At 26.8% G+C, this 15,285-nt stretch overlaps 1 protein-coding gene across 1 annotated transcript in view; it reads right to left on the bottom strand.

Annotated features, from left to right (window-relative positions):
• Nucleotides 1-589: 589 nt before the first annotated feature.
• Nucleotides 590-15,285, bottom strand: part of LOC107441785 (hydroxymethylglutaryl-CoA synthase) — a 32,143-nt gene continuing 17,447 nt past the window's right edge. The window contains exons 4-9 of the mRNA XM_043039330.2: nucleotides 14,469-14,636; nucleotides 12,943-13,102; nucleotides 12,441-12,611; nucleotides 9,899-10,131; nucleotides 7,792-7,937; nucleotides 590-2,290 (exon numbers count right to left, since the gene is read on the bottom strand). Coding sequence (XP_042895264.1) covers nucleotides 2,204-2,290; nucleotides 7,792-7,937; nucleotides 9,899-10,131; nucleotides 12,441-12,611; nucleotides 12,943-13,102; nucleotides 14,469-14,636 — 965 coding nt within the window. The 3' untranslated portion in view covers nucleotides 590-2,203. The remainder of the gene's footprint in view (nucleotides 2,291-7,791; nucleotides 7,938-9,898; nucleotides 10,132-12,440; nucleotides 12,612-12,942; nucleotides 13,103-14,468; nucleotides 14,637-15,285) is intronic.

The following is a 15,285-nucleotide window of genomic DNA, read 5'->3' as shown; positions in this document are numbered from 1 at the left end:
GTCAACAATTACAAAACATATGAAAAATACTCAATAATATATGCGAAAACGTCCAATAATAATACTTCGACATAATGCATCAAAAACTAATCAATAGTATGATGTTACAAAATATCAATAACATATTTAAAATACCAATATTAACAAGGAAATTATCTTTGCACCAAATGTTAAACAAATAGTTATACAATTGAACATGGATTAACATACATATATATCATAGATATGTACAGTAACAAATATTTAATAAAAATCAATACGAATAAATAGATTTGGGATATAACATTTGTTCACAGAATGCTGTAGTTTGTAAAAAAAATTTATTAGCATTTTAAATTTCTACGATATAATGATGTCTTACTTCACATATTTCATGGTAATTAATTACTTTCTTGATTTAAAGAATTCCATTGAAAGCAATACAAATAAAACAAATCAAATCTTAGTCATTAAAAATATCAGAATAATTAACGATGAAAGCACATGTGATTAAATATAATGATGTGGTTTTCCTTCTTTTTTTTTACTTTAAGTTGAAATTTAGAACTTTAATTACTTAAAAATTTCTATGGACCTCAACAGAAATCTATTTTTAAAACATGAACTTTTTAAATTTTTTGCAAAAAATATTGAAATATTGATTTTAACTGAACCATAAAATAATTGAAAATGTAAAACTTTCTAAATAAACTTATTTTAACTACCTGAATAAATAAAAACAAAAACATCATAATACTCATTAATGAAAATTCTAACCAGGATAAAACAAATTAAAATTGTTGATGCACTAAATTTTTAAATAACACTAAGTGTCTTCTAATCAAATTGATACTTACGCGCAAAACACTCTTAAATTCCATTCAAAAACATGGGCATTTCTTTTAAAGAAAATGATCAAGAAATCAATCAAATTGATTAATAAGGAATTCATATTTTGAAAAAAGATAAAAAAACAAATCACATAAAATACCAGTAAAATGCTTAACAATTTTATCAACACTAACATTTTGAAAATATAGTTCATTTATGAAGAAAAAAAATTAAATAATTTAATGAGATACTTTCACAAAAGTTAATAAAAAAAGTTGATATTCAAAATTAAATACTTCATTGGCACTAGAAATGCAGTCAAAAATTGCTTTATAAAAAAGAAAAAAAAAGGATTTAAGCAATTCTATAAGGGGGGGGGGACACTGTTTTGAGATGAATCTCACACTTTTTCTACATCAAATACAATGGAATAAATAAACCTTAATTGCAATTAATATATATACTAAACTAAGGTATGCCAACAGCTTTTCCAAAGATAACAGTATTAACAAAAGAAAACAGACAATAGTAATCTGCATTTCTGATGATATTGTCAAATTTTTATTTGAAAAGACGAATGTCACATATATTATTTTTTAACTGTAATTAGAAAATAACAGGGATGTGATCAATCAAAAATGCAAATTTAAAAAAATAAAAAGATGTAATCTAAAATTTCAAGACAAACACATGAAAAGATAAACTAAAAACTTTAATTTAAATAATCAAGGAACAGGAAATCTACTCAAGACTTCCATTATATTGACTTTCATATTCAAATTATCAATAAAGTAAGAATTAAGTAGTAAATAATTTCAAGGACTCATTGGAATATAAAGTTAATTTTTGACATATATAAGACAAGTAGTATCGCGGGATTCATCGATAATAGCGTTGAAAATAGTATTTACTTGAGTTCAAGCAAAATATACTGATTTTCAGCTATAAATAATGGAGTTGACGACATTCTAAAATAGGGAAACTCATTCCAATTAAATGAATTTAACTAAATATGGTAAATATAGAACTTGAATTCTTAATTTGAATTCAATTGGAAAAAAAATACATGAAAAAACAGTAACCTGCATATTGGTGGAAGAATCACATCCCTGAATATATTTTTTATTATTAGAAAGTAAAAAATTTTTCAACAAAAAAAAAGCTATTAAGTATACTTGTAACATTTCAATCTTAAAAAAATGGTTCAGCTGAAAGTATGAGTAAAAAAAAGCAACATCCTTATTACCAATCTCATTCAACAGTGACAAAAGTGAGCAAAAATATTTCATAGCTGCACTAAAATACCTCTTCCTTGTTCACCCTTTCAAATATCAAAACAAAAAGTAGAGCTCGTTTTGCAGAAATTCTTTGAAAAGGTAGAAGGAAACTGTCTCTAAACACCTTCAGCAATGGAAATTGAAGTGGCAGTGGTTTTGCAAAATTCTCCACAGACTTTAGGATTATCACAATGCGCAATATTCTAAAAGTAAAATATATATATTTAAAATAAAATAAAAAATAATTATTGATAAACTTTATTTTGCTTGATTGCTAACCTGGAACATCTACACTTATGGACTATTGGCAAGAATATGGGATTCATCCTTCATGATGATTCGAAGATAATACTAGTGTAAATGTACTGAAGCAAGTCGGGGGTTCGAGATGGTGGGGGCAACCAAATGGCCATTGCACCATACTCCCTAATTGCACATAGGTATTCAAGTATGAAACCGTCAGGGGCATTACATTAGAGTGAATTCCAAATCACAAAAACATTTAAACTGAAAACCACTAAGATTGAAAAAAGTACACTCTGATTATCAGTCTTCAGCAAGAGGAATCAAAAATCTGGCTTCAAGCCATTGTAGGCAAAAACTAAGCAACCTACTTTACCAATTGAACAGTTTGTAAGATTTCTATAGGTTTTGAAATACATTATATGCATGCACTGTTAGAATACAATTTTAAATATTGCTTACTTACTTTTATACAGAAACCCAGTTTTACGTTGTCTGTTTTGTGTGTTATCCCGCTTCTAAACGTTATCCCGCATTTTAACTGGTTCGTTCCCAGATTTCATGCTACTTATTTTTTTTTAAAAAAATAATGCTCTATTTACTAACAGATCGAAATCATTTTACCTCTACAAAGTTTGAATAAACTTCTTCTGAGTTCCTTCTTTATTTTTTTTCTTCTTTTTATTTTTTATTTATTTATAATAGAGAGAGAAAAAGACTTGTTTATTAGATGTTTGAAGCTGCTCTGACGTTCATTATATTCAAACTCATTGTCCTTTTGTCTGCAGGAGAAGATTTCCCCCTTGACTCAAAATAAAAAAAGGTGGTGGGATGGGCAAAGCATGGGAAGGGTAGTTATATGAAGTATGCGAGCTTAAATTGTAAAATTTGAGAGTCAAATTTCTTGAGTTAATTTCAATCATTGAATCATGGAATAATCTAATCCTTTAAAGAACGTTACACTTAACAACTAGTAAGGCAATCTCTTCTTTTTCTTGATTCCATTGACTTCTACATGCTTCTAATGCAAAAATAAATGTTCTGGAAGTTCTGAATTTGATTCTACCCCACAAGGCACTAAAATGCCTTTCAAAGAGGTTTATTAAATCAGTCTTTTCAATATCCAAATGTAACATTGAACCTTTAGACTAAAATTACATGGCTGAAGATGTTCCAAAGTTGATGGCATATATATATGGCATATAGTTGATGGCATATATAGCAACACATATCCCCATTACTTTACAATTCCTTCAATATTTGATTTAATATTTGATTGACCTCGATGATAGTGAAGAAAACCAAGAAGATAAAAGAAAAATCAGAGGATATACCCACTACTAATAAAGAGTTTCAAAGCATAAAAACTTAGAAACAACACTCAATTGTAAAAGTTACCAAAAAGCAAATTTGTCAAAAAAAAGTAAGTTACGAGAGAGATATTGTTAAAATTGTACTTAAAAACAGAAGAAAAAAAATAGTAAAGATTACACTTTTTTCCTAATGGTCATAAAAATCAATTTCTGAAATATATGCCTTGTTTTTACCCCGATTTTAAGTTACTCCACATCCTGCATTTTTTTAAATGATAATCTGATAAAAAACGTAAAATCGGGTGCATACATACATATATTTGAAAAAAATTATTTTAAGATGAAATAAAAGTTATTACCTCATAAGAGAACTAAAAGTATCGGCACAGTAAGAACAAAACCAAAATCACTAATGAGAAATAAGAAACTAAATAACAAAATACTGTTTGTTATTTAGTTGTTAGTTGTTTGCAGTAATTAATTGCCCATCACTGAAACTACTCCTGCACTGGCTGCATGCTGATGCCACCATGACGATGCTGCCATGTATATCAGTGAATCCACTCAAACTTCTTTTTAATATAATTGCTTTTTGATAGTTAGGTTGCTATTTTCTGTAGTGCTTTCACAAGGTGATAGGTAGTTTGTTATTTTTTGTTAATGAATTTGGTTTTTTTCTACTGTGCTGATACTTTTAGTTCTATGAGGTAAAAACATATTTTATTTCATCCTAAAATATTTTTCTTCAAATTTTCGTGCAGCTGTGACATTAGAAGCTTGGCGCTGTCGCTATAACAAAGTTGTACAATACATTTTCTTTTTTAAATCTTACTAATTTTTGTATTTAAAAAAATAATAAATTACTCTTCTAATGAAAATATCATATAAAACTGTCTTTAAAATAAAAAATAGTTACAATAACTCATAAACATGTATTAAATAGTTAGTGGTTTAAAAAAACAGCATTTTCTCTCTCTACTTACAAATAAGAAAATACTATGACAAACAATGCATATATATACTATGCACAATATACTAATAGTAGTTATATATTATTATTTTGTTGTTTATTCAAGATAAAAATAAAGGCATTACGTTGCCATTTATTTATTTGGTTAGGTTTTTAAACTTATGCAGACAAGTTGTGGATAGCCTAGAAAACAACTAACACAGAAAAAGGAAACTACATTTGAAATTAAAAAATTCACCTTTCATTTCTTTATTTATTTTAATTACAATCATAGTAAAAAATTTAACTAAGTTAAATTCTATTCATATTAAGATCACATCGATTATTATAGAGTTTACTATAGAGGAGTTAATCCAGAAGCCGAATTTTCCTTATAACTCTGACATAGTTTCAGCAACAAAAAAAAATCATAACAGGATCAATTTACTGAATTAGACAGCATAGAGAGCACTTGTCTTCGTGTTTCTTGTAAGTTTTATTTTTTATATTTTATATTTGTCATTGAACAGAAGACTCAGTTTTGGGTTTACAACAACTACTGTTCCACTCCGTATCCTTGTAATTTTGAACCAATCCAGAAGACAAGGAAACTCCTGGATCAGTACCCCCAGAGGTTTGAGTTGTCATGCGTACTTTTTGACTCGACAGATTTAACATGCAAATCTCTTAGAAACTAATTCAGACTTCAAGAACCTAATTAAGTGCAGGTTGGAACATTCTTTAATATATTGTCTAGATACAGCACACTAGAATTTTAGTGATAGATCACTCATTCCTAGAATGTTTTATAATATACAGTCGTCATCAATATTTAAGCTGGTCATTTGTACCAGATCAAAACCTCAAGCAGCTTTCATGAAGTTTTATACTGATTGATAAAACACTTGGCCACTCATTTTTCCTCATACGTAAAAGAATTCTTAAAAGTAAAAAGAGGGGAGATGCATGGGGAAAAATGGTAAAGACAAATTTCCCTGGTAAATGAAGACATTTTGTGAAAAATAAAACTCATGCTTATATTCAGTGATTATATGGACAAATGTCAATTATGTGATTTTCGACATCTTTTGCACCTTTGCACAATTTAAAAGGCATATAAATTCAAATGATGGTCATTTCTCAGATTTTTGTAGGGCATAGTCAGCTTTTTTCAAAAATTACATAAATAAAATATTATACAACTTTTTTTTTGTGCCTAAGATTAAACGCTTAAAGAATTTCATAGCTTTTCCTTGTTCTTCCTGATCCATTAACATTTAATGATGTTTCACAATATTTTAATGATACATTTTAATGATGTTTTATTGTTTCTAAATTAATTAGCATATAATTCAATGATAATATTAAAATATTTTATTTTTTTTTATTTCCAATGAGCTGCACAATCGGACTTGCCAATGAGCAGACCCAGTTCGTTCTCCAGAGGTGGTATCCACTCTTTCAGGACCACCACAATGGGTGAGATACCGTTGATATATATATATTAAAATATACATATGTATATATATGTTAGTACTTGAATTTGATTACTAGGTTCCAAAATTATATACACACAAACTGATGTTAAATGCATACAGGTCATTAAAATATTGCTCTATAGCCTCATAACCTTAAGTTCAAAAATATTCATTTTATTTGATTTTAACCTTATTTTACAATCCATCAATAAAACTAGGTTTTGTAACAAAGCTGTGGCATGTATGTAGATTTAAAAAGATTTTATCAAATGCAGTAATTTACCCTAATTTCTATTGCTATATTATACTTAAAAATAATGATAAACGGTAAAATTTTTTATACAAAAATAAAATTTAGACTTTGCAGGAAACTTATACACAAAAGCAACATATTTTAATTAGCTTCCGGAAGTTGGACAACAAATCACTGTCAAAATATTAATTTATATCATTCAAATTTAATACATGAATAAAAAAATTTAAAAAATAGCTACCATGCAACTTTTCTTATAAGATTTTAATTCTTACATAATTTTATTCTTAATACAATGTTTAAAAACCAACTAAAATATTATAGCTATCATAAATAAATCAGTTACTGTCCAGGGTATTAAACAGAATTAAAAAATAAATTTTAAAAAAAAATAAGTAATTTAATTACAATTTAGTAAGGATGTATGGACTTGAATGATTTTTTACCAACAGGTTTTTTTTAAGCACTCAGTTATAATAAACAAATATTGCAGTCCATTTGCACTTGTTAGAAGAGAGTTCCGATGTATTCTCATTTTGCATATACCCCATTACTGAGGTAAATATGTTTGCTAAGTAAATTCCACTCATAATAAAATATTTGAATTTTGACATTTGTTAACCATAATAAACTAAAATTCAACTTCTTTTGAAAAGTACAATGCTTTTTTTGATAATTATTAATTTTGAAATCCAGAATTTTGTACATATATATCTTTGATAAGTTTTTTATTTATTTATTATTCAGTTATTGGGAAAGTGATAGTATGTGCACCATAGGAAGAAAATAGCAGAGGGGAAGGAAAAGTTTCTGTATTTTTAATGTGTAATTATTACACAGACACCTAATGTTTCTACTATTTGGTTTCTTTATGGACTGCTACTTTTACACAGCAACACCTAACTGTTTTCATGTTTATAACTCTATTAACTAATAGATCTATATGATAAATCTGTATGAAAATGTTATTGTTCGAAAATTGAAAAATAAATATATAAAGCAAATTTATTTCAGAAAAAGTGTGTTGCATGAAATGCAAATACTTTGCATATCATGCAAGTAGCATGCAAATTACTTTAGACTCCGCATGCAGAAATAAATTTCAAAATTTACATAATTATTCTTTTACAGAAATGAAAAATTTAAATTTAATATGTATAAAACATATTACATAACTGCTTATTTAAAGTCAATACTGGGCAAACAATATTTGTCACCAGTACATAAGAATAACAACTGGGCAAATAATTTATGCATAAGAATAAACACATACAAACTCAACAAAAATGAGCTAATGTTGTACCATAAACATGAAAATGCTTAACACAATGCCTGTAAACAAATTTTTTAATTATTTCACATCAATGTGAGATACTGCTAACTTCTCATCTAGCAATAAAGTTATTTTATACATTCATACACATATAAAAATAGGTGAAAATAAAAAACTTAATGAAAGGGAATTTACCTCTTTTGTTATACAGCCATTAACTTTTAGACAAGAAGGTATTTCCTTCATCTGCAAATAACCTCTTCGGTGTTTATCATCCACATATTCCAAATACCATGTTCTTGGGAAAAGATCAGCTATTTTCCCAACTGGTGTATATGGAGCTACATTTAAGAAGGAAACATTTGCTTAAAAAATTATATTATTAATATGACTGTGTGTGATCTTCATTTAAAAAGTAACAAATCTAAGTGTGATTCTTATTTGTGTACCTTAACATTTTAAAACAAACCAGTTTAGCCAGGATAAATTGGACATAATATTTAACTACAACAACTCTTAAAAAAATAAGTTTTCACATAAAAACAATTTTTTTTAGAAATATTATAATGCTTTTATCATAATTCTGCACAAATTACAAAATTTCAAAATGAAAACTGTATTTTAATAGAATAGAGTATATAACTAAAATTTTAACAAATATTAATGGTAAATATTCTTTCTAAAAAAGAAATTAATTCGTCTTAATAAATTAAAATAATAATACTTTATACAAAATCGAAAAATATCAATTCTGTACAGCATTAAAGCATTTTTAGTTTAGGTATTTTTAAATTTCCTATAAATTATACCAAAAATATTCTCATGATAATTATTCTAAACTAATAAGCACTTTCAATTCATTTGTAAACAAAGTTTTAAATTTTCCCTCATTTTTAAAAATTGTAATTCTTAAAAACCATATTTTTTCAAATTTAATTAGCTACAGTCTAAACATTAATGTTAAGTAATATCATTTTTAACTAGTTCGCGTTACTAAATTTAAATGAGAGTTAATGATATAGATGAACTTAAAATCATATTACCAGGCTACTAGGTTTATGTGCATACCATTTTTTAACAAAATCATACAACAGTTTTTTAAATGCCTTTAATTGGAATGAAATTCTCCCTTTATACAAACAGTCACAATACTCTCTTTCTGAAAACTTCAATAAGATAATTTTCCAGAAGTCAATAAACAATTTTGTTAAATCTAAGTTATGCTGGCAACAACAGAGTTTTAAAAAGTATTTTAACATTAAACTAATCACGTATTAAAAATTTTGTTTTAAACTTGGGATCTCATTAAATCAGGATGTAATAAACTGTAGGAAACTTTGCAACTGCTTTTCTGAAATATGATAAACATTAAAAGGTTTATTTCTAAAGGGAAGAAAAATGTAGAAACAAGCATGAAGTTGTTTTTAAAATATTAAAATATTCATAATAATTCCAAGCTTAAATATAAAAAAATTGCAATATAATGCAGTTTTTTAAAAATGAAGAAAGTGGTGATTGGCATACAATTTTTTGATAGCAATTTTTTATAATTAGTCGCCTTGGGCACATAACAAATGTTAATTTTGCCCTATATCATACACATACAGAGTGCAACAAATTTAACTGAAAAATTAGTTTTTTATATAATTTTATTTTTAAAAAAAAGTCAACAAAATATAACAAATAATAAAAAGAGTAGACTTTTACTAATAAATAAATTTAATAAATTTGTTTCAAAGTGGACAATGTAGAGGTACAAACGCTTTTTAAAATTTTCTGCAAGTTTTGGACCTTTAATCAAACCCATTCTCACTGAAGCAAAGAGATTGCTTAAGAAAGTTCAAATTTTGTACAGAGCAAAGGTATGATTTCACACTTTAATTTTCATTGCCTTAACTCTAAAATAACAGATTTATTCAAATAAGTATGAAATTGAAATAAACATTATAATTTGATAATATATAATACATAACAATTAAATTGTAATAAACATTATAATTTGATAATATATAATATATAACAATCAAATTGCAATAAACATTATAATTTGATAATATATAATATATAACAATCGAATTATAATAAACTCAAAAATAGCAGATCTTTTGCTTGACATAGTAAAAAAGCTAAAATAAATATAAGATTTATTATAAAATATTTTATAATTAGAGAGATAGACACAAAGAAAATGGACAAACAAATTAAAAAGAAATCAGTCAACTTCTATTCTACAATGTAATGACTTTGTTCAGTTGTTGTTTGTTTTTTCTCCACGCCCTGTACATATATCAATACGACTTACCTTTGTGGTGAGTGGAATCTCTAAGTTTTAAGATTTCTGTAAACATCTCTGGAGTTATCTTTTTCCTATTTGATAGGCGAGCTTTGATGTTTTGAAGACTATCGTGTAAGTGACGAAGAGGTGATCCCTTTGTGATGTCTTCAGAAAATTGTAAGGAAAATAGGGTAGCAGCTAACCCAGATCCATAAGAAAACATACCAACTCTAATACCACCCAAGTCTTCAATTTTTTTACTAAAACATAAAAATCAGAAAAATGTTTTTAAAAAAATTTTTTAATTCACAAAATGTGAGCTATAAGTTGATTTAGTTCAAGTATTATAGTACAGTGCTGAACCTCTTATCCAGAAAACCGGAAAACCAGATAGCCGGAATGAAATTCGGAACAGGAAATTAATTTTCCCCCATTAAAAAAAATATTTTTTCTTGCAAGATTTTGAGCCCATTTTGTTATTTAGAGCGTATGGCGTATCGAGTTGACGAAAGAACTGATTTAGAGAATGGATCAAAAGCCGCTTGTAGACTAATCTCACATAAGCACAAATAGCTTATATATGTTATTAATGTTAATAATAACATTAATAACATATATAAGCCTGTATATAATTTTTATTTCATAATTTCTTTCCTTATTTAAACTTAAGTGTATTATTATTTATCATTTTTTATTATTTCTAAAACTATTTCAAAATAATTTTTTAATTTCGTTTTATAAACATTAAAAAAACGGCATTTTGTAGCAATTCAGAAAACCGGAAAAATCAGTTATCCGGAATTGCGATGGTCCCCATTTTTCCGGATAATCGGTTCTCTACTGCACAAATAGTGTTTTAACCCGGCTTAGTAATTATTTTAGGTAAATTCATAAAACTTAATTCCCAATTTATAACTTAAATTACTTATAACTTAATACACAAAAAATTAGAGCTATAAGTTGATTTAGTACAAGTATTATAGCACAAATATTTAAAACTGGTTATTTAAACTGGTAAAAAATTTTCTCACCAATAAAAATTCCAAACACAAAAAAAGACAATATAATAAAATGAAAGGAAATTTAATTTGCTTTTGAAGAAAAAATGCTAAAAAATTTACGATTGTTCATTCATTATTTATGAAACATCATTTATGAGATATTGTTTATGAGATTATGAAAAGTGGCTGTATGAAATCCTATATAAAAATAAGTAATGAATGATAAGTCATTAGTTTATTTGTGAACAGTATATTTTAAAAATAATTTTCATAGTAATTTTTAATTATCTTTACACAGTTTATAATTTTTAACTTGTTTTAGAAAAGATAAAGATTTTGCTTTGAAAAATTTTTAAGCAAAAAGCATACACAATTACAGTATACCTATTTACAGTATACCTATTTACAGTATACCTATAGAAAATAGATTTTCTTTCAAACATTTTCGACAGTGGTTTTTTGTAGAATGATTTAAAAAATTCAGCCACTTTTAAGAGCAAAGATGATAAGTTAGTTTTTGTTATAATTTAGTTTCCCATGCTCATAATAACCACCTACTAATACAGATTTGAAAAAAATTTAAAGGCTAAATACTTTATAAAATTTCATATGATTTTTACAAAAGTAAAATAATTTACACTACAAATATACAATCAACACGCCAACATATTTAATACAAACATAGTATGTTTGGAACACAGTATATGCTAGAAAATAGAAGAAACATTTTTTTAATTATTGTATACATAAGTATATGATTATTTAAAATATTTTATTTTAACTCATTGGGTTTAAAAATCATTTTTTCAATAATGCAATTAAGTACACTAAACTTAAAAACAGAAAAAGTTTTCTGATCTTTCTTGGAAATGTGACAAAGGTCTTAAGATGGATTTTAATGAACTGTTTCACCTGCAAAGCAATGTTTCTCCGAAAATAATGTGAGGTGGGGGCGGGGATTTCGGTGTGAAAAAGCATCAGGAAAAAAGTTTGAAATTACATAACTTGTACTAGAATTTTTTTCAAAAATAAGCTAGAATTTCATGAGCTTTATAAATAATAACAGAAATTCCAAATATAGAATTGCGTAGTAAAAATTTATAAACTTTTCTTTTAACAAAATACTTATAAAACATAAACAGTTAATGAAATTTTCTAAATGCTGTAAATCACTGTGATTTATGTAAAGCAGAAAATATAAAAATATTTTAATCCTGATTTAAATTAATTTTTTTCAAGAAGACAGTGTGCGAGACTTTTTCCTAAATCATTAATAGTTCTTAAAGAAAAAAAAATGAGTTAAATAAAACAAATTTCTATATTGTGATGCATTGAAACATTCAAATTTCTCATTTTAATTTTAAATAGTTTTAAGAATACTGAAACATTCCATATAATTTCACAAAAATTACAATGAAAATCCTATATGATTCATTGGTTTATAAAATTGATTAACAGGTAAAAATGTAATCAGATATAAATAGTTTCACAATTAATACAAACAGCAATAAAAGATAGGTATTAATTTTTGCATTATAAAAACTTAATTTAAAAGAAAATTGCAATACCTGGCAATGAAAGAAACTAAGCATGAATAAAGTGAGGGTGTGTACATATTTCCAACTTCCTTCGGAATTAATAAACTTGGTTTAGTTTTGGTCTCATACATGTCCTTACTGAAATCCACAAATGCCTTTTCTACATCTTTATTAAAATAAGTATCTTCCAACTTCAAATTACTAAAATTAAATTTAAAAAAATTAATAAAAACATAATTAAGTTGCTTTTAAACATTAACATTATTCAATAACTATAAATTTTATAAATATTTAGAAATATTCCATTATGAAAAAGAATACTGTTACTTTACACAGTACACTTGCGTTATACTTAAACTTGAAAATTAAAAAGAACATGTACTTAGCTAATTTATTAATATATACTGAATAAAATGATCAAAAATTACAGCAGCAAAAATTATGCTTTTCAGCTTTTATTTTATTTCAGTAAAATATATTACATTAACGTGAAAACATGGTTGTACTATATGAAAAGAAAATATTCAATTACCGATACACTTCCAGTCCTTTGTACTCTTCCTCTGCTCCGGAGTCTAGATTTCTTTTAAAATCATTAAATGCAAGACGTCCCAAACTCTTTTGAACTAACTTACAATATGGAGTATGGAATAGCATAGCATCCAAGTCTTTGAGAGTAAACCACTTTTTACCTTAAACAGAAAAAAGCTATTACAAATATTCTGAGACAAAACCACTTTTTACCTTAAACAGAAAAAAGTTATTACAAACATTCTGAGACAAAACCACTTTTTACCTTAAACAGAAAAAGTTATTACAAACATTCTGAGAGTAAACCACTTTTTACCTTAAACAGAAAAAGGCTATTACACACTATTCTGGGACTAATCTCTTTTACAAGAAAAATCAAACACATTTGTAACAAACAAAGTACTTCCATGCTACAAATTTCATTTTTATGTTTGATTGCGGACAGGATTTCTAAATTTCTGGGTACTTTTAACCCGAAAAGTGGTCAATTAAAAAATAACATAAATTCCTATTTAAAAGACATACACACATGAAAAATAAGTCTTTAAGGTTAGAAAAAAAATTACCAAAATATGATTAATAATTAATCTAATGATACTTTAACAAAACATTAAAGCCTAAATTTCATATTGTTAAAGCATTGGAATCAGAATATCATTTCCAAAGGTAATTAAAAGACAATCAACTTTTTCATAGGTACACAGTCAAAAGCTCGTTGAATAATTTAAAATGACACTTTCAAGCATTAAGACAGGAAACGAAAAATGAACATAATTTCCTCAATCATGCCACCTTATTTCCCTACAGGACAACTTACTATTAAAATCGACATTCACTCTAATAAAATAACAAAAAAAGTATTTCATTTCATTCCTCAAAAAAAAAAAAAATTTTTCAAAACTTATTGATCAAGCATTCCTGTCATAGACATTTCTGCCTTCATGAGGTACAGAGCTATGCAAGTCAATCTGTAGGTAAAAACAGCTTTCTGTAGATAGCTTAAGAGTTGCTCAAAATAAAAGAAAAAATTTAAAATTGCCTATTTCATTTTTTCAATCTGATTATTGAGATTTCAGCATTAAATATGTGTATTTATTTAAATATTTGCATAACATTAAATATGTGTATTGCTTGCTCACTATAGCAAAAATTTCAACTACGAATTTTTGCTATAACCAACTTTTAATATATTTGAAAACTATAGAAAAAATTCGGAACTGTTTGATTCCTCACTCATATACATTTTATATTTATTTTTAGGAGTTATATTTAAACTTTTTTTTTGCTTATATTACACAGCGAAATATTTAAAACTTCACATATTTTGCAAAATATCAAGACTTTTTATGTAAGGCACGCATATCTGTGTCATGAATCTGATCAATAGTCTACAGAAAATTAATTTTGTATTAAAAGAAAGTTATATTGAAATTCAAAGCAAATAAAAGTACCCATGAAATACCCAGAACAGATTTTTTATTTGGTAATTCAATAAAATAAAAATTTTCATCTAAATTTGTTGCTTACTTTTGGCTTTAGAGAGCTTCTCTGCCTTTCTGCAAAATCCCTCATAGCATTTATCGAGTGCTTTGGCATAACTTTGAACAGAAAGCTTTCCATCAACTGTAGGATATTCACTCATGAGATTAGGCTTATAGAAATCATACACATGTTCCATGTAAGTAGAGCGCAAACCTGGTAAAATAATACTCATTAATTAATAGACATAAATCAAGCAAATACTAAATATAGAAATTAATAATTGGGGCTAATTTATTTTTTCAACAATTTAAACCAAAAATGTACGCATGTCTTTCAAAAAAGTCCCTAAAATATCACTTGGGAATTTTATTTTTCTGTGTAGGAGCAAAAATTTTCTAACAAAGCATAATGATAAGTGAGAATTCCTTAAACTACTTTTGTTGTTGACATATGCCTGTTTATGCAGAGGGGATGCGATTCTTCTTGTTTTCCAGTGGCGCCCTCTATGGCCAAGAATTCGACTTCTGCCACACCATATGGCGCACCTGTTTATAGGGCGGACCCATTCAACCACAGATCGTAATTTTGACGTGAATCAGAGAACGATCAATCTCCAATCCAGTACCCCCAGAGGTATTAATTTGTTATGGGGACATGGAGGACTTTTGCGACTCAACAGATTTAACGTGCATCAGTCACTTTACTACATGGGGAGACCAGCCGTCGGGGTTCAAACCCACGAACTCTCGGACATCGGCCCAGCACCCTACCGACCAGGCTCTCCCGGCCCTTTAAACTACTTATCTTAGTTATGAAAAGAGTGTACTCATAATAAGTGTGACTATACAATAATTTATCACTC

This window comes from Parasteatoda tepidariorum, chromosome 7, assembly GCF_043381705.1.
Source record: "Parasteatoda tepidariorum isolate YZ-2023 chromosome 7, CAS_Ptep_4.0, whole genome shotgun sequence".
NCBI lineage: Eukaryota > Metazoa > Arthropoda > Arachnida > Araneae > Theridiidae > Parasteatoda > Parasteatoda tepidariorum.
Note: the sequence above shows the minus strand (reverse complement) of the source record. Positions and strands in the feature narration are given on the sequence as shown.